At 51.7% G+C, this 23,388-nt stretch overlaps 1 protein-coding gene across 1 annotated transcript in view; it reads left to right on the plus strand.

The window, feature by feature from the left end:
- The window catches only part of PLXND1 (plexin D1), a 69,474-nt gene that overhangs the window by 42,798 nt on the left and 3,288 nt on the right, over positions 1 to 23,388 (plus strand). Inside the window, exons 20-35 of the mRNA XM_032699111.1 lie at positions 1,532 to 1,646; positions 2,686 to 2,793; positions 3,469 to 3,581; positions 4,755 to 4,862; positions 5,847 to 5,977; positions 6,347 to 6,545; positions 12,176 to 12,322; positions 13,057 to 13,213; positions 13,412 to 13,515; positions 14,504 to 14,567; positions 15,450 to 15,484; positions 16,811 to 16,915; positions 17,659 to 17,819; positions 19,173 to 19,320; positions 22,335 to 22,475; positions 23,310 to 23,384. Coding sequence (XP_032555002.1) covers positions 1,532 to 1,646; positions 2,686 to 2,793; positions 3,469 to 3,581; positions 4,755 to 4,862; positions 5,847 to 5,977; positions 6,347 to 6,545; positions 12,176 to 12,322; positions 13,057 to 13,213; positions 13,412 to 13,515; positions 14,504 to 14,567; positions 15,450 to 15,484; positions 16,811 to 16,915; positions 17,659 to 17,819; positions 19,173 to 19,320; positions 22,335 to 22,475; positions 23,310 to 23,384 — 1,911 coding nt within the window. The remainder of the gene's footprint in view (positions 1 to 1,531; positions 1,647 to 2,685; positions 2,794 to 3,468; positions 3,582 to 4,754; positions 4,863 to 5,846; positions 5,978 to 6,346; positions 6,546 to 12,175; positions 12,323 to 13,056; positions 13,214 to 13,411; positions 13,516 to 14,503; positions 14,568 to 15,449; positions 15,485 to 16,810; positions 16,916 to 17,658; positions 17,820 to 19,172; positions 19,321 to 22,334; positions 22,476 to 23,309; positions 23,385 to 23,388) is intronic.

Consider the following 23,388-nt stretch of genomic DNA (forward strand, 5'->3'; position numbering starts at 1 on the left):
ATTGAGTAGACCTGTCCAGATACACAAGCTTGTCGAGGCCTTCAGACCCATCTTTGTTCATGACCAAACTGTTTAAACACTGAATTAAAGAGCAGACATGGGATTTCTCCTCTGAAAAATGCAAAACTTTGAGTTGATGGGGAAAAAAAGACTGAAATCATGTTGAGGAGCAGCCTTATTGCAGCATTTCAGAGGGAAGATGTGGAGATCCCCAGACTGGGCAGGTGGCTGTGAGACTGCTGAGCAAACCTGCCCAGATGCTTGTGCAGTGCTGTGGCTCCTGTCCCTGTCCAGCACCGTGGTTCTCAGACAATGTGCCAGGGTGGAGACCAAAGCTCTCCATGTCCGGAGCCTTCTGCTGGCAGTAGCTGTGCCTGTGCCAGTGCTCCCAGAGCCAGGGCTGGATTTTCCAGAGGATGGAGCTGTGTGCAATGTGGTGTCTGGTGATGGAGGTGATGGGAAGGCCCCACTTTTGGCACGGCTTTGGCTCAGCGACTGAGAATTCCAGCTGCTGGATTTCATGTGGTACACCAAGGGTGCCCAGGGGGCTACCTTTCCCAGAGGGTCTGTGTGACACAGATGTTATCATATTATTCCAGCTCTTCCCTACCTTGTTTCAGGGGTTTTTGTTCAAGTTTCTCTCACTTCTCATTCCTTGAGAGAAGTGAAACTCACATTTCCAGAAGTGAAAGCCTTGTGTGGTCATGAGTTTTCCTTATCAGATGATGCTGTGAAATCCTTTCATCCCAAGGACCCAAAGAGCTGTTTGTAAATGGTGCCCAGTAACTGGCCAGCCTGTGATTTGTGCTGGCCTCTTCCCTTCTGGAGATCAGGAGACCAGTGATTTGTGCTTGGTGTCACAAGAAGTACAAGCTGGGAGCAGAGCCAGCACCTCCTGCACACTGTTCACTCTTTTGGCCACAGATCGTTACTCCTCTATGGTCTCATTATATTTATTTTATTCCCTTAGTTTATTTGTATTTCAAGGACTTGAAAATTTCTTACCCTCCTTCTCCTGGGTGGCAGCAGTTCTGCTTTAAGAGGAGAAAGGCTAGTGCAGCTGGGATCCAAGTCTGTTCAGAGCCATAATGGAAGTCGATGATTAGTGGAAGTGGTTTTCTAGTAGAGCAGCACAGGCAGTCCTGTACAGTGCCATGGGCTCTCTAGGGAAGGGCTGTCTCATTCTGGGGTGGGTATGGTGAGGCTGTGTTGTTGGCCTGCAGTTCTACCACTGAAGCCCCACAGTGGCCCTGGGATGGGCACTGCTGCAGCATTGCAGCTTGCTGGGAGCAGCCTCAGCATCCCCAGGAGTTCAGGAAGTGAATTGGGCTCCCTTGAACACAGAGTACCCAGGTCTGGCAGTGAAGGGCACAGCCTGGCCCCCCGTGGAGCCCAGGGGGCTGCGCCAGTGTGGGCAGCGCGTCCTTGGGCGAAGGTCTGCTGAGCCCTGCCTTGTGTCCCTCCCTGCTCCCAGCCCCTTGGCAACGTGCTGCTCAGCTCCTGCTTTTCCTCCCTCCTTCTCCCTCTCCAGATCCAAGTTGGAAAGTTCAACTACACAATTGCGATGCTGCACCTTGGGGGAGGAGAGACCGCAATCATTGTCTCCATCGTCATCTGCAGCATCCTGCTGGTCCTTTCTGTTGTAGGTAAGGGAAAGAATGATGCATTCGAGGCTGTGCCGGGGTTTTTGTCATTGCGTGTGGAGTGGTGAAGGTGACTCCAAGTGCTGCAATTATGCAGTACCTGAAGTTGGTCTGGGTGCAGCAGGTAGCTGCTGTTTGTATGGCACGCAGCCAGTACCAGCACCAAGGCTCCACAGCTCCCTGCAGCACCGAGCTTTTGCTGGCTGAATCTGCAGCTCAACTCTGTTACTTGAGCCTGTGATATTATAAACTTACCCTTTTCTCCAAAACCTTAGTAGCTACTATAATACAAATAAGAAGAATGTGAGAAACTGGTCTTGGGCTCATACTGACTCACAGGGCTCACTCACAGGCATGACTGTCCTAGATCATCCCAGAGGTGCTCCTAGCCCGAGGTCCTGTCATCAGGACAGGCAGTGACAGGTGCCTGGCAGAGTAGGAAGAGCAGAGCCTGCATTCTTAGCTGCAGGTGTGGAGAAGGCACAACCAGTGTGCGACCCTGGGTGGAAGCTGTGCAGCACACTTCTGTTCTTGAGCTGAGGGTACCTGCTCGCTGCTTGCCCAGCACAACGTGCAGCTAAGAAACGTGCCAGTTCCACAGCAAATGAGTGGTTTCTAATGGGGATTTAATTTATTTTTAATAGAGGCTGTAACGCACACTATTTATTAAATGCACCACCCATCATTAGAAACATATTTCTGGAGGCATGGGAAGACTGTCGGACATGAACACTGTAATACAGGTGGTAAACATCCTGTATTCTGTATCCATTAATCAGCTGGAACACATTAGTATACAGTTAGCTGAATACAGACAGCCCACACCTAAATTGAAGATGACAGTTACAGCATGATCATTATATTCCAGCTGGTTTTACTTATTTACAGATAAATCGACAACCGCCTGAGTAGATACCAGACTGGTGGTAGGTGTGAAACCAACTTTGGGTTTAGCTTTCTGCACAGTGTCAGAGGGAACCTCTCTGATCCCAGCTGCAACTACTCCTGAGTCCAAAAGGCTTGTTCCCTTTCTCTTTTCCAGCACTCTTTGTGTTCTGCACAAAGAGCCGCAGAGCTGAGCGCTACTGGCAGAAAACCCTGCTCCAGATGGAGGAGATGGAGTCGCAGATCCGGGAGGAAATCCGCAAAGGTAAGTCACCGTCTGGGCACCGAGGAGGACCCAGGGCTAGAAGGGGGATGCTGGGATAGCATTCACCTTCTGTGCTGTAAAAGTTTTAGGATTATTTATAGGAAAATTTCTGTCATTGCCTATGAGCTTCAGCAGGGCTTGGGAATGAGGCTCAGTGGCTGGAAGTGTGGCTTTGCTGCTGTCCTGCTGCCTGCCTTGGGCAAGCCACTGATCTGCAGTGCAACCAGCTTCCCTGTCCTGGAGTTAATGGCCCCTAGCTGTGTCAGAGGTTTGCTTGAAGGCCATGCTAATCTTTAGTGTGCACTTGGGTGCAACAGAAACTGCAGCACACTCCTGCTAGAGCAATGAGAGAAGTGATCCAGGTGTCAGCACGTGCCGTCCCACAGTCCGTGACCCCACTGCGTCGGCTGAGGTCCCATCCTGTGGGAACTGCCTGCCCAGCCCCATGGTACTGGGCTCCATGGGCAGGAATGTTCTGTCAGTGCTCGAGACAAGGTTTACAGTGCTGATGGTTAAACCTCGGTGGGAATCTGCTGCTCAGAGAAAACCCAGCTTCAGCCCCCGCAAGGGAACAGCTCAAGGAGGCGGAGATGCGACGTGCTGTGTTTCTGGTGCCAGCCTGTCTTGCCTGGTGGAGGATTGGGCTCTCACCATCTGCGGGTCTCTTTGTGCAAGGTTTCGCGGAGCTGCAGACAGACATGACAGACCTGACCAAGGAGCTAAACCGCAGCCAAGGGATCCCCTTCCTGGAGTACAAGCACTTTGTCACCAGGACGTTCTTCCCCAAAGTAAGGAGACAGCGAGTGTCACGGGCACCTCATAGCACTGAGGTCCTTCCCAACCAGATCAGGGCTCTGCTGAAGGGCTTTTACAGTGTCACAAAATCATTCCACTGTTATATATTTACTTGTCATGTATTTCAGCCTCAATTACTGTCAAAAGTGGAGCCACAGCTCCTGGGGCATCAAGTAAGGTCGGGGTTGCTTGCACATGACATAGCCTGGTGGTGGCAGTGTCCTGGGAACCATTGGACACCCTCTTCTGGAAGAGCTCTCACATGAGCAGAGTTCTGGGGACTTCTTCTCCCCAAGGGCTCCAGAGTCACCTCATTCCATTCAGTGGAGATTGAAGGGTGGCTGAAGGGTGAATCTGCCATTGACATTCAGGGAGAGGGGATTTCTATTCCAGGCAGGGAATTCCTGAGCATTCCCAGCAGCTCAGCCGGTCCTCAGGAGCCCTTTGGGCATCTCTGTCTCTCCCTTTCCTCCCTCCCTGTCCAAGTTGGGTGCCTGGTGCTCCCAGTAAGATGTCCCTTGGGTACCCAGTCCCAGTCTGTCTGCCCAGAGTCCTTCTGCAGGGCGGCACCAGACACGCTGGTGCCGTCATTCCCATCAGTGGCTGCCCTTCCCCACAGCTGTATGTCACCCCTGAGGCAGTTGTGTGTCGGTGCTGAGGAGCGAGATGATGTTTTATGACTGCAGAGTGTTTCATTAGTAGCTATTACTCAGGTTTTTCAGTTATCCACTCTCCATATCTCTGCACACTAGAGGCTTTAAGATTCAGGCTGCTATATGAATGTTAGAGATTTAAACATTTTTCCCATCTGTTTCAAAAGTTACATATGTTAAAACACCCAGAACTCCTCTATTTTGATTTCGTCTTCTATAAAGCTTTCTCTTCTGGGAGTTTTCTAGCTGTCACATTAGTCTATTTGCAGTCTCCCTGCCCTAACAGCCTTGTGTCTGCGCAGATGTCTGCCTATCCCCATCCTTGTGATGTTTGCTCATTCAAGAGGCTCTTGCAAAGTATTTTAAGGCTTCATAAACTATGCAAACCATCTTTGTGATGGGTGGTCTTAGTCTCAATGACATGGCTCCCATCTCGTTCCCCTGAGGTGCACAGCACACAGGGAGTCCCCGGGCAGGTGCACTGCCCTCCCCTAACACTGTGCTTGGTTCCAGTGTTCCTCTCTCTACGAGGAGTGCTACGTCCTCCCATCCCAGCAGCTCAGCTCCCAGGTGGGCTCCCAGGTCCAGGAAACACATCCGCTCCTGGTGGGGGAATGGAAGGTGAGTAACCCAGTAACAGAACAAACGCTTTTGGGTGTTGCAAACCATCAACACAGAGCAGCACTGGATCAGCTTTGGCTGATCAGAGAAGGCAGATCTATGGATCTGCTCTTGCATGAAGGAGCGTTGCCCTGGGATCCTTCCCGGCTCTGCTGAGGGCTCTTCTACCTGAGATGTGTCATACTGTGTATCACTTCAGCCTCAGTCACAGTTCCTCATAAGTGAGATTCCTCCTTTTACCAAGAAGTGACTTGGTAAAAGCTGCTGTTGTCCCAGAGCTGGGTTTGAAGTGGACAGGGAGTAGGGATTGAAGAGTCAGAGAGTTGCTAAGGTTGGAAGGGAGATCTGCTTAAAGCATCCCAAACTAGATGTTTTCTGAGACCTCATCCAACTGTACCAAATATCCTCAAGGACAGAAATCCCACAGCCTCCTGGGGCCTTATTCCAGTGTATGACACCCTTAAAGGTGAAAACTGCCTTCCTTATATTTAGTCAATGTCCCATGCTCCATCTGGTATCCTTTGCCTCTCATCCTGGCACTGTGTTGGCAGAGAAGAGCCTGGCTCTGTCCTCTCTGCCCTGCCATGGGGCAGCTGAGGGTGCAGTAAGATCTCCCATTAGAACTTCTGAAGGCCGACCAAACCCAGCCCTCGTCACCTCTCCTGTACACCCACTAATTGTTTTGTCAATCCTCAGCTGCACTTGCTCCGTCTGTCTCATAGTGGGGAGCCTCAAACTGGCCACAGTGCTCCAGGTGTCCTGGTGAGCTCTGAACTGAGTGCAGGGGCCATTGCCAGTGCCCTGCTGGCTCAGCTGCGTGTCCCTTGCCAGGGAGACTGTTGACTGTGTCAGGCAGAGGGAGGAAGGGCACTTCTCAGTACCTCTGTGTGCTCAGTAGGGACATCCCTGCAGTCAAGGGGGATAAAAGCTGGAGGAAAACAACAAACAGGGTTTTCTCACTCTGCTTTCTAAATTTTTTTTCAGATCCCTGAGAACTGCAGACCCAACATGGAAGAAGGAATCTCGCTGTTCTCCACCTTACTCAACAACAAGCACTTCCTCATCGTGTTTGTCCATGCTCTCGAGCAACAGAAGGACTTTGCTGTCAGAGACAGGTATGAGCTTCAAAACCAAAGACCTGGCAGCTGGAGGAGACTGATTTCTTCCTAACCTGTAGCAATCCAGCCATTGTCTGGGGCCATGCATTTCAGTGGATGGTTGAGTTACACTTGCCTCCCACTTTTCTATTAGAAATGGATGGCCTTAAACCCTAAAGAGCACTCACTCCTTTGGCTTACCAGTAAGAGAGTGCAAGCTGACCCAAGCTCCTGCAGCACTGGAAGAGTGTTGAAACTTCTAACACTGTTGAGAAGGGTCGTGAAAGTTGTTTGAGAGACTGTCTTTTTGTGCTAGGTTTTTTAGTGCCAATTGGCAGTTCAGTCTTGTTGGACTGGGGCTTGACTCCTACACGTTCTGTGTTTCAGGTGTAACCTGGCCTCCCTGCTTACGATTGCGCTGCATGGGAAACTGGAGTATTACACTAGCATCATGAAGGACCTCTTGGTAGATCTAATAGATGCTTCAGCTTCCAAAAACCCCAAGCTGATGCTGAGAAGGACGGAATCAGTGGTGGAGAAGATGCTCACCAACTGGATGTCCATCTGCATGTACAGCTATCTCAGAGTAAGAGTGCTAGTCGCTGCTACAGTGGGTGCAGGGTCAGCTCTTTGTGCAGCAGTGATGAGGGATGTGGGGACAGCCAAGGACCTGGTACCTGCCAGCAGTGCCACTTGAACGGTCACTAACTGTTGTATTGAAAAGTTCAGGTGTGAAAAAGCAACCTGAAATTCAGTTGCTTCTGCCCAGGGCTTTGGTGAGCTCAGGCTTCATGGGAGGCCAGAGCACAGACCAATGTTTTCACTGTGCTTGAGAAGAGCCATAGAGGAGCTGAGAAATAACCAGAATGGCTGGAGGTTTGGGAAAGCACCTGGTTTCGTGTTGTTGCTGTGACCAGCTGACACAGGCCAGCAGGGTCCATCGCTGGCGTGGAAGCCCCAGTAGTTGGGAGGGCCAGGAGTGTCAGAGCAGGAGCTGCTCCATGTCAGTGCCCATTGGTGTGTGGGGCCTCTCAGGCAGAGGCATCCTTGTGGTTCCACCCAGATCCAAGCAGGAGAAGATAGGATGTCTGTCCCAGAAGCCTGACTGTCTTCCTGACTGTGATAAAAAGGAAAATGTTTGGCATCTCAGAGCCATCAGCAGTCCATCTGCTCAGTGCTTTATCTCCAACATTTGCCAGTTCTGTTTGGAATTTCCCAGAAGAACTGAGCAATAACTTAATTGATTCCATGGCAGTTAATTGGAGGACACCCCATTATACCCACAGGGGAGAGCCTTGAAAAGCCTTTGGAAAAAATCTCTTTTCCCAAAGTGTTTTCTACAGCCACAGAAGCAATTCTTTATTGTTCTCGTACATATCATGATGTCTTCTGATCCCAGCTGATGATTGCTTTTTGTCCTAAAGCCTGTGGTTTTGTAGTTCATAATCTTTCATTTTAGCTCACATAATTAGCCAGTCTAATGAAAGAAGATTACAGGAGTGGATGAGGATGGCTGTGTCAATGTGGCACAGCTATCCAGCCTGTAGAGCAGAAAAAGGGAATTAGTGAAATTTTTTAATCTTCAGATTTTGTGCCTTTAGTAAACGATTGGAGAAAAAGAAGTGCTGATCTCTCCTTTTGGGGAGTGGAGACCACATGTGAGGCATCTGATCCAGCTCCAGCCTGTGCTAAAAATGGACATTGTGCAAGAAGGCTTTCTCAGGGAAGAAAAAAGAGGAAAGAAAGTGGAGCTTTATCACGTGGGCCCGATGGCTTGGGCACGTTACACAGCTCATTAATGGTGAGGAGCTGCACGTGCAGCACGCTGCCCGTCCCTGGGGCGCTGGGTGGGAGCTGCCCATCCCCACATGGTCCAGGGCCATGGGGTGGCCTGTGGCTGTACCCAGGGCCGGGCAGTGCTGGTGGGAGCTGTGAGCTGGCTTCCCCCTGCTCGTGGCCCCACCTGCCCCACAGAGGGAGGACGAGGATGCAGTCTGATGGGAGCAGGTCTGTGAGGTGACTGGGCCCTTTGCAGAGCTGTTGGACCACTGGCTGAATGTGCATTTCCATCTGCCGCAGCGGGTCCTCAGCATAGTCTAAGGCTGCACGGTGGGCTTGCAGTCCCCTCCACACCTCCCGTGCCCAGCCTGAAGCTATGGCAGTGCAGAGCATCACCACAGCTTACTTCCCATCTCTGAAAGCAAATGGTTTCCGAACTAGAGCATAATAAAGTTATTTCCAAGAGAATGATATCACACGTGCTCCACAGTGATCAGGGACCTGATCAGAGATATCGAGCTGCTGCTGAAATACGGAGAGGGAAAAGAATTGGTCAGACAGGAATGACTGGAGAGGCCCCTGCACTGTCACAAGGTGACACAAGCCAAGCTGTGCAAGGGGACAGGGGCTCGATCCGGATCAGCAGAGCTGGCACTTTCCCCCCCACATGAATGAGGACAGAGCCCCTGCGGTGGGACAGACGACACCTCCTTCCACACGGCTGGTGTCACTCGGGGCTGTGATTTAAATACTAGTGATAGCCAAGCGCCTCCCTGTGCCTCGCGTTCCTTGGGATCAAACTCTGCTGCCTTCAGAGAGCCATTTCTTGGTTAAAAGAGGGCTGCCTGCCTGCCTGTAGCATGCTCTGTCAGACGTGGACGATGGGTCTGGTTTCATTCCTGAATTATCCCCATTAATCACAGTGACTATTCGAAACAGCTGCTGCAAAAGTCCCTGCCGTTGTGCAGTGGAAAAATTCCAAGTGCTTGTATTTTCCCTTGTAAGTCAACGCTACATGCTTGAAACATTTGTTTCGCATTAATGCTCTGCCTAACAGCCCGTCCATTTGTGTTTCGGGGAAAATGATTTGAAGGAGCTGTCTTCAGCTGGGAAGGAGCTGCCAGCCACAGGCATTCATGGTCTGCCCATGTGGAGGGCACCTGAAGGCAGTGAAGTCACCACTGATGGGAGCTGGCTCGGTGCGTGAGGGAATGGGATGAGCCAGCAGGGGATTTCTGTGAGGGACAGGGCTCAGAGGGAACTTGCAGCATTTGCACAATCAATTTGCACAATTCTGCACAAACAGAACTCTGTTTCTGCAGAACTGAGTGAGAATCGCAGATAAAATGGTCCGTGTTTTTATTTTGTGCTACAGTTCTGGTTAAAATAACTGAAAAAGAAAGCCTTTCCCATGAGATACTGTGGTATCTCACTGCTGTGCCTAGTTCCTAACAGGATCAGGGGACTGGGTGTTAAAGGAAAGTAAGATCCTGGAATTCAGTTTTTACATCTGGGTCCAAGATTCCCCAAGTTTTGCGTGTGGGATGGAGCTGAGGTTTGGTTCTTCGCAGAGTGCAAAGATATTTGTCCCAAAATTAACAGGCACTTGGGATAAGCAGCTGTTTTCTGTGCTTTTCCCACCCCAGCCTCACCAAAACATTTTGGAAATGGCTGTAGTGTGTTCCTGGGAGGACATATATAATGACTTGTCGGAGTTGTGTTAATAGGGCAGCAACATGTGAATCTAGTCTGTGCTCTAAACCTTTTTATTTTCCCAAGCATATAAAAATGAAGCCCTCCCACGCTCCTTGTGCGTGGAAGAGTTCAAGTCCTGCCAGCCTGAACTGTGCTTTCCATTACTGCAGAGTTATTTCGGTGCCCTGGGTAGCTTTAAGAGCCCATAACAGTTCAGTCAAAAATGAAAATGAAGTCTCATTAAAATACATTCACAATAGGAGGAAAAAACCCCAGACTGTGTTTTTTTAAGTATTTTTTGTCCTGAATCAGCACTGATCTCTTCTGGTTAAACTTCCTTTCTCCCAACTAGCCAAATCCAAAGACAGTTTTGATTCCTTTCCAGATGAGTTTTCCGAACAATGCAGGAGGTTTCCAAGTTTGCCAATTTATCTCTAGTCTCTGCCTGCAACCCCTTCTTTCCCTGCTTTGAAATTTGCTGTCTGATTAGCACTTTTGCAGATTTCCGTAACATCCCACAGTTCCTGAGCCTGAAAGCCAGAAAGCCAAACAGAAATAGCATCTCTCCAGCGGAGCGCTGTCACTGTGTCCCCTGCGGGGGACCTGGGGCTGATCCTGCCCGTGGGCACGGCAGCAGGTCCGTGCTGTGCCAGAGCACCCACTCTGCCACTGCCAGGGCAGCTTTACGTGTGCAGGACAGTGCTGCAGAGTCAGCCCCCACCCGTGCAGCCTGTGCTTGTCTCAAGCCTTAAAGAGCTCCTGTATCGGTAGGACTCGCCCTTTTTTAATGGTTGTGGAGGCACTGTGGCTGCTGGCTGCCCCTCGGGTCTCCCTGAGGCCAGAGCTGCCCATGGCAGGGACAGGCAGGCTCCAGAGCCTGGCCCCGAGTTTGGCCTCAGGTTTGTCCCTGCTCACGTGCGGCACAGGTGGAGTTCCTGTTGGTAGTACAGCCTGTGTTGGGGGCTGTTGACCCTGCGGGTCACCATATGGGGACAGTGGTACTGCAGCATGAGGAGGTCTCCATGTCGGTGTTGTCCTCTTGCTTGTTCTTTTATGCTTCTGCCTTTCTCTCCAAAACAATCTCTCTGTGTCTTTTGACACGTTCTCCACTCTTTGCAATCCTCAGCTTCTCCACCTCCGTGACTCACCTTCCTCTACGCTCTGGAAGCCGTGCCTTCCTCCATTCCAGCACCTACAGCCCTGCTGCTGAGCCCATTTTGTGCTGCCTGCTCAGAGGAGCATTGCAGGAATCATTAAACCCTTGCAGCAGACCTGGGGAGCTTCCCTATGTTCCTGAAGTTTCCCTTGGAAAGGAAGTGACTGCCTGGCTGACACAAGACAGCGTGTGCCCACCCAGAGCCCCCTGCATCACCATATCATCAACCGCGCCAAATGCAGCACATCCAAATTGACACCGAACTAATTGCTTTAGCAATTACAGGGCAATTAGAATAAAAGAATCACCAAGTTTTAATTAAGAAGCAGATTGAACAGGATTTAGCAGCTCCTAGCTGAGAAATATCAAAACCGTTGGCTATCTGTTGTCTTGAGCAGGCTCTCAGATGGCAGGGCTCCGTGTGCCGGGGGGATGCTCCCATTACATAAATGTGCAGAATTTGCACTTGCCTCATTGGAAGAAAATTGCATATGAACATTAGGGAGAATGGGATGTACTGCAGTACTGAAAAGTTCCTTAAAAAAATAGCTTATGTTTTCCTTGCACATCAGTGCATCAGGCAGAGGTGGATCAGAAATCTGGCATTAAGCTGTGTAGCTGAACCACATAACAAATAGGTGCTTCCTGTCATGTTTTTGGTTTTTGCTGCAGCAGTGCCACAGTTCACCTCTCTCCCAGGAGCTTAAGTTTGATGAATGTAAGGAGTTAAATGATGTGTTTACTTGCTGTCGCATGGGAACAGCTTGTTGACCCGGATCCTCTCTGTTTTGCTGTGATGAGGGCTCTGCTGTGGTATGAGAAGTATGAACACTGATTCCCAGAGCCACAGACCGAGGCCATGGGCTCACTCCCGTGGAGTTCAGTGGCAAAACGGGCAGTGCAAAGAGGGGTTCATCTGACATATTTATGAGAAAGCTAGATGCTGCAGACCTGGAGTTTTGTGCATATCAGCTCCTCCTTGTCCTGCTGAGTCCAGCATGTTGTACAGTCTGCACCCTTGTCAGAGTTCAGGAAGCATCTCTGTAGCACAGTGTGTCAGATTCTCCATGAAGTTCATGTGTAATTTCACATGTAAATTAATGCACATTTGTATTTTGCCAAGCATGGTGCGTGCACATCCCCGCTCAGCACAGCCGCACATTTGCCCCTGCCTTCTGAGCAGCACCTGAGCTCTGCCCACCAAAGAGCACAGGCTGGCCCAGCCCATCAATGACATTCCACAGCTCCAGTGCTTGCTGGAGAACTTGGATGGAGTATGTTGATGCTGACAATTACAGCATCCCCAAAAATGGCCTGCGGCTGTTGTCGGCTGTTTTGTCCTCTTCCCCATCTGCGTTGTCACGGTGCCATAAGTCTGAAAACTTCTGAGCAGCCTCAGAGAAATGCTGGTGGGAGCTGGGGGTGATGGCACCCACTGGGCATTCACAGCACCTGGGGTGGGCTGTTCCTGCTCCTCAGTATGCGGAGGCACTTTCAGTGTCCATGCAGAGCCTGTCCCTGCCACGCCGCTGATGGAGACACCACCACTGCATCCTGTTTGCTGACTTGGTCTTTCCTTTCTTCAGGAGACAGTTGGAGAGCCCTTCTTCCTGCTGATCTGTGCCATCAAACAGCAGATTAACAAAGGTTCCATCGATGCCATTACGGGAAAAGCCAGGTACACCCTCAACGAGGAGTGGCTGCTGAGGGAGAACATTGAGGCAAAGCCAAGGGTGAGTACCCACACACTGGAGCTGTGCTCAGTATTTGGGTCTGCATAGCTTGTATGATGAGGAGGAACCTGGACAAAAAGAGGAGAGGGTTTCTGATAGCAAGAGTTGCTCTCATTACCCTGCAGCTTTTGGCTGCAACCGAGGTGGTAGCTGTGCCTCCCTGAGCTCTGAGCAGGCTTCTGTGGCAGCCTGCAGCCCCTCACAGCTGCCTGTCCCGCTGTTCAGTAGTTCTTGAGCTGGTTACTGGTGGTGCTGGCAGTTGGCTCCAGCAGCGCAGTAGACCCATCCTGCTTAGAGGTCATTTCAGCAGTGGAGCTCGGCCCATTGCGTCAGGCAGAGGCTGAGCAATGAGCCTTGGCAGCCACATTAGTCACCAGTCGAAGCCAAGCGGCTGAGGAGATGGCTGGTGATGGGGTTTGACCCTTTCTCCCTCCCTGCAGTGGTCTCTGCGTCAGGGCCAGGCCCCATTAGCAAGACTGCATGAGGGGGGGCTGTGGTGTCGCTCCCTGTGTCCTCCCAGCTCCATCAACAAACGGGGCCCTCAACCCCCAGGGCTGTAAATCAGTGCCTCTCATGCTGTAAAGCCTCAATGGCCACATTAGTTCAGCCTGATTTCCATCAGCACATGGCCCGGGGCACACCAGCCAGAGCTGCGTAGGCGCCGCAGCCTCCGAGCTTCCTTGGGAGCCAGCGGGACCCAGCAGGTCACCCCTAATAACAGCCTCTGCCTACAGAACCTCAACGTCTCCTTCCAAGGCTGCGGGATGGACTCCCTGAGTGTCAGGGCCATGGACACGGACACACTCAGCCAAGTGAAGGAGAAGATTCTGGAGGCCTTCTGCAAGAACGTCCCCTACTCCCAGTGGCCAAGGGTGGAGGACGTTGACCTTGGTAAGGACCAGCCAGTCCGTGAAACCAGATGAAGCACCTGATGTTGCACAGCAGCTGTTGGTGCCTGTCAGAGCAGTGGGTGAAGCAGGGCTGACAGGGGGCAGACATCAGGGCAGCCTTTCGGTCCCTGGAGCCTCAGGCCCCCTGGCACCTGCCTCCTTCGGGCTGGGGTCTCACTTCTCCCCTCTTTGTATTCAGAGTGGTTTGCCACCAGCACCGACAGCTACATCCTGCGGGACCTCGATGACACCTCGGTGGTGGAGGATGGCAGGAAGAAACTCAACACATTAGCACATTACAAGGTAAAACTGCCGGTGCCGCAGGGGAGCTTCACCTCCTTGGAGCCTGCTTGGCCTCCAGGGAGAGCTGCAGTTCCCCTCCAAAAACAGGATCATCAGGAACAAGCAGGGAGGTTGCCATAGCTCCGTTAGAGCTTCCAGGGAATAGACATCTGCCCTGGCGAGCATCTCGTTAATATTGCAACACACAGAAACTAATTAAACACTCTTCATGCAAAACAAGTTATTACTGACAACAGAAAGAGGAGGGGAAAAACCTCCTATTCCCAAGGGCCACCAGCCTGGCTGATTAGTATCACTCTGCTCTTGATCCGCACTCCTGCTGAAATCACGGCTACGACTCAATGCCTGCCCTGAGAGCAGAGGCTGGGGATGCCATCGAGGAGCTGAGGCCAAAAATGCGGGGATATGTGGTGAATCAGATTGTTTCCTTGACCGTTTTTGTGTTAAAATTAAATGAAACCAGAAATATTTACATGATTTCCATACTCCCTGGTATGCCTGGGAGCATAATCCTCACTGGTTTGTAGCTGTGCACAGAAAACAAAAGCGGAGCTGAGAGCTCGTTAATATGGTTATCGGGGTAACACTGCTGTGGTGCCCTGCGGCAGAGGGGACTCACCGGCCCCACACGTTCCTTCTGCCGTTTGGGGAAAGGCAAACCAGCACCTGCACAGCACAACCCTTCCTCCTCTTCAACTTACCTGGGGTTCTCATCCAAAAATGCGTCTTGGAAACACGTATATGCCCAATTCCATTGGGTTTGAGAACCTCGCTATCTTGTATTTGCACTGAAAATTCCTTTCCATGCAGGGCAGTGCCTCACTGCCAGTTCCCACCTGGGCTCAGGGGCAGGGCAGGGTGGGTGCAGGGGATGTTCGTGGCAGAACCATGACTGTGCCAGCATCCCCCCGCTCCTGGGTTCTCCTGGGGCTGGGGAGGCACCGTTAAGGCCCCCATCATCAATGCCTGCTCTTCCCTTCCTCCACAGATCCCTGAAGGGGCATCCCTGGCCATGAGTTTGTCAGACAAGAAGGACACCACACTGAGCAGAGGTAACTTCTCGTTCCTCTTCCCCTGCTTCTGGTGACTGGGCAGGAACACTTGTATTGTCAGAGGTTGTCTCTGGGCAGGATGCTGGGAGCCACTGCCAGGCCCCATGCCTGGGCGCTGGGATGCGGTGGCCCTAAATATGTGCTATCCAGTCTCCTTCTGTTCCTGCTTGCTGGGGTGCAGAGTGCTCTCCCAGCTTTCAAGGTGTTTGCACCTTCCATCTCACACTCTTGACTGGGAGTTTGCATCCAGTCTGTGCTGACAGAGCGAGAAAAAGGAAGAATCTGAAACCACTTGGCTGGAAAAGCCCTCTCCCTCCCATTTACACATGTTCAGTCTTACCAGCACATTTCTAGGTTTCAGGCTGTGCAGAGTCAAAAAAAAACCCAAGGGAGACAAAAATCCACATTGAACAAGGAATTTCAAACCCCATTTTCAGACCGCCTGCACAGAGCCCAGCAGTGGGAGTCCTTTTTCCGCCGGGGCGAGGAGCTGCTCAGGGCTGAGCTGCCCTGATGATGAGACTGGGAGACAGCCATGGGAGCACGGGCATGGCAGGGCACAGCAGGGCATCACAGTGCAGGAGTGCCACGTGCTCATCCTGCTCTTGGGTCCCTCTTAAAACACACCTTGGGAGACCACAGGTTCCCTTAAAGTACCTCCTAAGGTACTTGCCATGTGCCCCAGAATGCAATGAACAACCCAAAACCAAGGAAAACACTGAGATCACTTGTGGTGAGAACACCAGCTCAGTCTTGGAGTTCAGATGCCTCTTGAGGGCACCAGGGAGGTGGGTTTCAGTTTGGGGCCCTCGACTGAGCCCCTGTGTCTTTCTTCCAGTTTGGGGCCCTCGACTGAGCCCCTGTGTTTTCTTCTCTTCACAGTGAAGGATTTGGACACGGAGAAGTACTTCCACTTGGTAAGTATCCTGTTCCTGGCTGCAGAGATGCTGTCTGTGTGTGTGGGGCCTGGTGCCCTCCCCTCCTGCCCTCCAGGAACTGCTTCTGAAAAACAGAGTTGTTGCTCCAGGATACCCACTCTGCAGTGGCACTGGCACGCAGGGGGCTCTGCTCCCCCAGATCGTCCTGCTGCCATGACAGCAAGGATGCTGACAGAGTGTGCAGCAATCCCTCATCTCTCCTGCACTGGAGTCAGTGGGTCCTGTTTGTTCAGAGCATGTGTTGAAAGAGGAGAAACTCTCAGCCTTGCTGACATTAACTTAAATCATATCTGTGGGCTGGAGTGTCAGATATGATGAACAAGCTGGATCAAGGCTTATTAGTTCTCCTCAGCAGGGCACAATGAGGTGCAGAAAGGTGATCTATAGACAAACTTTAGTACTGAGAGACACAATAAAAAATTACCGGGATGGCAGAGAAATTGTTGTTCCTGATTGAGCTGTGGGCAGCCACAGAGAGCCCAGGAGCACGTTCGGAGCATGGTGTGGCACAGTGCTGCCAGCAGCATCCTGTGACACCTCAGTCAAGTCACCTGCCGGGAGATCCTGGCACTCAGCCTGCTTCCCAGGCTGGGCACATCCATGGTTCCTGCTGGTGCGCTGTTCTGGAAACACAGAGTGCTAAACGCTGCTAAAAGCTGCTACAAGAAAAGGTGTTATGGACAACAACAATATTTATAGCCTGGTTTTGGGATTTCTTTTCTCTGCTTGCGTTTCCATGCTGAAGTAGAAGCACATACACCACCACATGTGCCGAGCAAGGAGGGAAAAGGGATGGGAAACCAACTGTTCACATGTGAAACAATGCCAGGATGGACGTCAGTGGCTTGCTTTGTCATTATAGAGCAGTAATTCACTGACCTGACCAGTGGAATATTCATTTTTGTTTTGAAAAAGCCAATATTCCTACATATTGTGCTTTTTCAAAATCCTAGGAAAACTGGTTTCTGCAGACACCACATGCATTGCTGCTGGGAGCCCAAGGTGCAGCCACATGGGGTTGGGAGAGCCCGGGGGGGTGAGCAGGCCAGCATGCAAAGGGAGATGGATGGGTTCATTTCCTTCATCTAGCATGAGAGAGGCAATAAAGAGCACAGGAGAAACAAATGTCAGAAAAACTGAGTATTTTAAATCACTTTTTTAAAAGCCATATAAAGGTGTGTTTCTAAAACAGTAATTGCTTTTTAATTGAATTTTATGTTTAGTTGAAATTCTATACTGAAAGGAAAGTTCAGTGTGACACTTGCAGAGAGGAGTGTTCTGACCGTGTGTTTTACCTGGGGCCAGGTTCTCCCAACCGATGAATCAGTGGAACACAAGAAGTCCCACAGGCAGAGCCATAGGAAGAAAGTCCTTCCAGAGATCTACCTGACACGGCTGCTCTCCACCAAGGTAGGAGCCGGGCGGCCCCCATTCGTGGCAGGTGGATTGTTTTTGTCCCTAGGGAGAAGTCTGCTTCTGGGGAGGAGCGCTGCGGGCCAGTCACTCGGGGGCACTGGGACTCCTGTCCTGGATGGCTGGAGCATGTTTAGTGAGGCTGCCAGGCACCTCTGGCTCCTCAGGTCCCTCCAGCTTCCCAGCTTGCCCTCACTTCTGAGTGATGCCCACACACAATCTCCCTGGGCTGGACTGGGGTCTGTGCAGAGGAAAGGGAGGTTGTCTGCCTCAGGGCTTGTGGTGCCCAGCTCAGACCTGAACCCATCCCTCCAGCAAGAGATCCTGCTGGGACAGGAGGTGGAGATGCTCAGCTGTGGGAGCAGGGGGAATGTCTGTGTGATAGGTCAGATCCGGACCATCTTTAATCCCAGCACGGTGCCTCACTGGAGCAGAGATCACAAGGACGGCCAGCAGTCTCTAGTCTTCTTTGTGTGTGCTGTGCAGAACAACCACAGATGTGAGATCCCAGCAGTAAAAAAGAAAATCTCAATGCCAGAAGAAATTAAACCCAAATGCAAGTTAATTATATCACTATGCACAAACAAACCTTTCCCTCCCTGCTTTGGCATCCACTTTCTCTTCTGATTTATTCAACTGGCAGCAAAGTGTTTCCCCTTGTGCACAGCAGTCGCAGCCCCTCTGCTATTCTCCTGGGCTCGAATGCTCTCCCCGGGCTCCAGTATGTCCTTGTCCTGCAGGGCACACTCCAGAAGTTCCTGGACGACTTGTTCAAAGCCATTCTCAGTATCCGAGATGATAAACCGCCTGTGGCCGTGAAATATTTCTTTGACTTCCTAGAGGAGCAAGCAGAGAAGAGAGGGATCACAGACCCTGACACTCTGCACATCTGGACCAACAGGTTTGGAAGAAGAAGTCTTTCTTTTCTTCCTTCCATCTCTCGGGAGCAGCAGCTGCAAAGCCCTGGTGTCCCAGATCAATCATTAGGTTGCTAAAAGTAGGAGAGGTATTTGGAAAACAGGGAGGGTGGCAGAGGTGTCAGCAAAAGATGAGGCCAAAGACAGGCTTGGAGAGCTTTAAACAAAAATGGGGCTCAGGGGAACAGCGAGCTGGAAGAGGAGGCATGGACAGATAAAGGGCAGAAGGAACTGGCACACTAACAAAAATAATGAAAGGAGAAACAGGATTACAGGAGGCAGCAGTGGTGTTAGCTCCAAGCACTGGAGATCTGAGACTGAGTCATGGATGTTTTAAACCCAGCATATTTGGCTCCTTTTCATTTGCTTTGTGGCTTTTCAGCCCTCGGGGGCAATTTTCCTGACTTCTCTCTGACTTACCATGGGACTCTGGGAGCTGATGATGTGGTAGTGTCGTGCTGGTGGGCACTGCAGCACTGGGACCAGCCAGAGTGGTGCTGAGGGATGTGATGAGCAGTGGGATTTAGGTGGGGGACCCAAAGTGAAGGGGAAGTAAAACAGGAAAGAAAGCAGAGATTTTAAGCAGGAAGAGCAGGGAGCTGGGAGGGAGCATCAAGGAAAGGCTTAGAGCTTCTCAGGCTGTGGGGACAGTAACTGTTTCCAGCCCAGTGTGTGAAAATTTAAAACCAAATTTGGCTGAGAAAGCAGGCATGCAGGCACAACCACTGGGCTACAGATCTGCCTGCTCTTTGCTACTTTCATTAGGCCTGTAGAGCAAAGATTTTGTTCCTCAGGTGCCACGGAGGGACAGTAGGAAGGGTGAGCAATAGACTGAAGCTGTGTTGTTGCCAGATGAGCAGTGAAGTGAAGTAATTAGAGAAGAAAATTGAGAGAGCAGAAAAAAAGACATGAAATGCATTTCACGGGGCCAGGCTCACCATCAGAATCAGATGATGGTTACTGTCAAGGAAGAGGGAAAAGCCAGTGACAGCAGCAAGGGGGAAGCCTGACTGAACAGCTCCACGCAGTCGGTGTCCCCAGGCCCACGGCTGCCTCAGGAGCTGCAGGGCCAAATGTGTGCCCAGAGGAGGCTCTACGTGCAGTTGCCTGTCTGTGCTGCATCCCCCCTGTAGAAATGTCTCTGGGGTGAAGGTGCATTCCTGCCCCTCTGTCGAAGCAGGGATCTGTACTGGGGTTATTAAATAGTAGAATCTGCCTCCTCAGTTTTTTCTCTCTGCTACTCACTTTCTGTCATCATCTTTCCTGCATTTCCTCCCCTATCCCTCTGAAACACAAAAATTCACCTGGTGTGTGTTCCTGGATCCTTCTCTTTGCAGCCTACCGCTGAGGTTTTGGGTCAACATCCTGAAAAACCCCCAGTTTGTCTTCGACATTGACAAAACAGACCACATCGATGCCTGCCTGTCTGTGATCGCCCAGGCCTTCATCGACGCCTGCTCCCTCTCCGACCTGCAGCTGGGCAAGGTACTGTCAGGGGAGGACACCGTGCTCCTGCTTGGGCAGCCACAGAACAGACCGGTCTGGGTGGGCAGGGACTGGCAGAGGTCACCAGCCTGGCCTCCCCACAGCAGGACTTCCTGGGGCCATTGCTTGGGCTCATGCAGCTGAGTTTTGGCTGTCTCCAGGGATGCGTTCTCCCCTCCTTCCCCACCCCTTCGTTCAGGCTTGAGCTAGAAATCTGCACCTCCTTTGTCACAAACAGTGGTCAGGGAGCAGGGACACACAGGGACACACAGGGCAGGATTGACACAGGGCAGGGGGCTCTGAGGGTCAGGGAAGACCAGCTGCTGGGCTGTGCACTGGGGTTCACCCATCGGCTCCATGAGCTCTTCTGCAGCTGTGGGAGAGCACCCGCTGACTCGGCACTGCATCTAAAATGCTTCCTGACCCGGCTGAGCTGCTGCTGGAGCAGGCAAATATTTCTGCTGTTGTCTCGGGCAGGGGCGTAAGTTGGGAAGGTGACCACAGGTGGGGGTCAGCTCTGCCTGGGGCACCAGCACGGGGCATGGGCAGACCCCGCAGGGGACCTCAGTTCCCAGTCAAGGCTGGTTTAGGGGTCACCATCAGCATAATGATCCCGTAAAGCAGCTGAGGGACAACATAAGCTCCTAGTGACAGGATGGAAAATGATGTAGCTCCAGGTGAAGCTTCAGTCGTCACTGTTGGTGGTTTCTGCACAGCCTCTCACCTGGGAGAGCTGCGAGAAGCCCAGGAGTTGACCCAATCCTCCGGGAACACAGGCTGTGCCTGTCCAGGCAGCACAGAGCAGGCCTGGCTCACCTGGCGGTGTGGGGCTGCCCGGGGCCATCCCGGTGACACCATCCATCAGCACATGGCACTCAGCAAGCACTGCGGCAGTTGCTGCTCTCCTCCAGTGCAGCACCTCCATCCCACACTGGCCATCCCCGGCGTGGTGTCGGAGCCTGGCGGGCTCGACACGCCACCGGGGGAGCTGAGAAACGTGAGGCTGCACAGACCAGGTCCCCTCTCCCACCTTCAGGCCCTGCACATGGTCCTGCGGGGCCAGCCAGCAGCAGGACAACCCACGGCACGTTCTCTGTTCTCTGTTCCCCGCGGCCTTGGCTGAGCGCGGTGTTGACATTTGAAACTTCCTGACGTAAGTTCCATTAAGAAACGCTGTAAATCGCTGTCGGCGGCAGAGTGTGATGGGGGGGAACCCTGCGGCGAGGGGGTGGGGGTGGGCGCTGTGCCCCCAGCCCCAGAGCTGCAGGAAACCTTTACTGGGAGAGGTTAATGCTGGAGGAAGATCTAATGAGCGCTTGATTTTTTGTTTGTTTGGGTTTTGGTCTTTTTTTGCATGTGTTATGAAACACCTACAATTTGTCCTTGTCAAGCAGCGGATGAGGGGAAGAGGGGTCAGCTGGAGTCAGACAGCAGATGGAAACATTTTTCAGGAATACAATAGCATAAGTGAAGGAATTGTTGAGTAATGTGGGAAGAATAAATCCTCAGCCTAAAAATCAGCTTGCATGTACACGCAATGTATCACAGCGTTTTCCAGGCTGGATTCTTCCCTTGGTTTCAGCACATTGCTCTCAGTACTACAAAAGTGAGAGCAGACTCAGTCTGTACATCTACAGTGCACAAGCAGTTAATAAACCGGTGCCCAGCTCTTCATATGACAGACAAATCAGACACAAATTAAAAAATAACTTAAAAAGAGGCAGCATGGGTTTCCTTTGTGCTTCCAAGGGGAAAAAAAATAATGCTGTGAGCAAGTTCTGTGAGTTGGCCATATTCCCGTAATGCCTTGTCATTGGGTTTGAAAATAAACTGCTGTGAGATCTGGTGCCACAGCCTGGTGCCCGTTTCCCATTTCCCCCACAGCATTAGCCATGCTACAGATTGCAGCAGCAGATTGCATTCACCCCGGGCTCCCCTATTCCTGCCTGACAGAGCTGAGGATGCTGCCTGCAGCCAGAGCCCCCCACACCATCTCCTCAGCAGGTCCCCTCTCCCCCTGTCAGAGCATTGGAGAGCAGTCCCACACACCAGTGTCAGGGTGGCAGGACACGGTGATCTCACACCCCTCAATGTCCCAGAGCCTGGGGCACTTCCCCTTGGGGATCCAACACTAGGCCAGTCAGCCAGGTTCATTCCCAGGGTAATGATATCAGCAGGGCAGGATTGCCTCGAGGTTAAAATCATTCATACTGTGTTTGCAAGGAGAGCAGCAGGGTTGTGCCTCCAGTGATACAACCCGGTTGCGTGGCTGGGAGGTTAAGGCTGCTGTGTCCAAGCTGACATTAATCAAGAGTACTCAGTATTCTCTGTTAATTACTTTACGTACACTCAATTTAGGCCAGGCAGGCTGGGTTAGCCAATGCAAAATAAATCAAAGCTACATGAAAAATCCAAGAGCACCATTTCAACTGACAAAGTTCAGCTTGTAAGATAGCTTTGTTCTTCAGTTTAAATCAGGCTGGCTGCTCAAGAGACCCCAGCAACTGCATGCAGAAGCCCTTCCCTTGTTGCCAGTTTCCACACACAGTGCCATGGAGCACAAGTGTTTGATCTAGAGCAGGGCTGCTACCTCACCTGCAGAACATCACCTGACAGCAAGCCACCCTGCCTGACCCTGGGCATGGTTTTAGCCTGCTCTTACTGCAACTTAAAACACATCCTCACCAACCCCCTTCTCTGGCATTGAGCTGACAGATGTTCAGCTCATGCTAGGATGAAGGGCAGCGGGATGGTGCTGTGGCTCTGCAGGCACATGGTGCCAGTCTGCAGATCCTTGATGTATTTGAGGCCATGAGCTGTTTGGTGCCTTGGTGCCATTCCCCTGCGGTCCTGTCTGGTGACAGCCAGGACCAAAGGCAAAACTGCTCCCCGTACCTAGCTGTAGCTGAGGTCCCTGTCTGATGGACGGTCAGCACTTCGGTCAAGCAACCAGGATAAAGTTTTCAGCCAGGAACAACACGGGGCCTGATTTTGGTCTCTCACCCTCGCTCTAGGACTCCCCAACCAACAAACTGCTGTACGCCAAGGAGATCCCCGAGTACAGGAAGATAGTGCAGCGATACTACAAGCAAATCCATGACATGTCGCCACTGAGTGAGCAGGAGATGAACGCCCACCTCGCAGAGGAGTCGCGGGTAAGTGGATGGAGGGGATGGGGTTGGGTCTGCAGGCTTGGTGTCCTACTGGCATCTGGGAGCAGCAGGGAATGCAGATAGGCTGCAATCAGCTACTGCTTGGATGCTAGAAGGAGCACGCAAGAAAGAATATTTTGCCTCAAACTTCTACACATAAACTTCATCTGACCTAATTCCAAGCATCTTCAATTACTGCCAGAGCTGCAGTAAACACCCACGAGTTCACTTGAGCCTAACTAGCTCTGGCACCACTGGGAGCTGAGCGTGAAATTCAGTGCCAAAAAGCCAGGAAGTTTGGACAAGGATCTCTGCAATCCTGCAGCCACCCAGCCAGCTGGCCCCTGGGCACAACTGCCAGGGCCGGCCCCAAGTCCCAGGCAGCCGCTGGCAGCCAGCCCTGGTACCAGCCACGGGAGCTGGCAACCACGCTCTGGATCAGAGTTCTGCCAGTGATGCACCGTGCATTCCTCAAAATCAGACCTTCTCCCCAAGGTGTTCTAGCTTCAGGCAGTGAGCAGGATTTTTCCATCGACATTCTGCAGCCCAGCTGATGTGCTGCTCTCCTGTGAAATGGCTTTGGGCACAGAGGGGTAGGCAGTGCTACCCAGAGCGGGTATTTAAGGCTGGCTTTGAAAAGATGGAGACCTGTCCTGTTGTAAGCAAATGCACCTTCCTTAAAGGAAAAAGGCAAGAATCTGGCTGCACCAACACAACAGAAATAAAATTACCCAGGCAAAACATGCTTTTAATGTAGTTGGTACCGGCTGGCTGGGCTGAAACTCAGATGCTGCATCCTGTTAATATTATCCTCTCTTTTTTTCTGTCTTTATAAAGAAATACCGGAATGAGTTCAACACCAATGTTGCCATGGCTGAGATATACAAATATGCCAAGAGATACCGCTCCCAGGTGA

Source organism: Chiroxiphia lanceolata, chromosome 11 (assembly GCF_009829145.1).
Source record: "Chiroxiphia lanceolata isolate bChiLan1 chromosome 11, bChiLan1.pri, whole genome shotgun sequence".
Taxonomy (NCBI): Eukaryota; Metazoa; Chordata; class Aves; order Passeriformes; family Pipridae; genus Chiroxiphia; species Chiroxiphia lanceolata.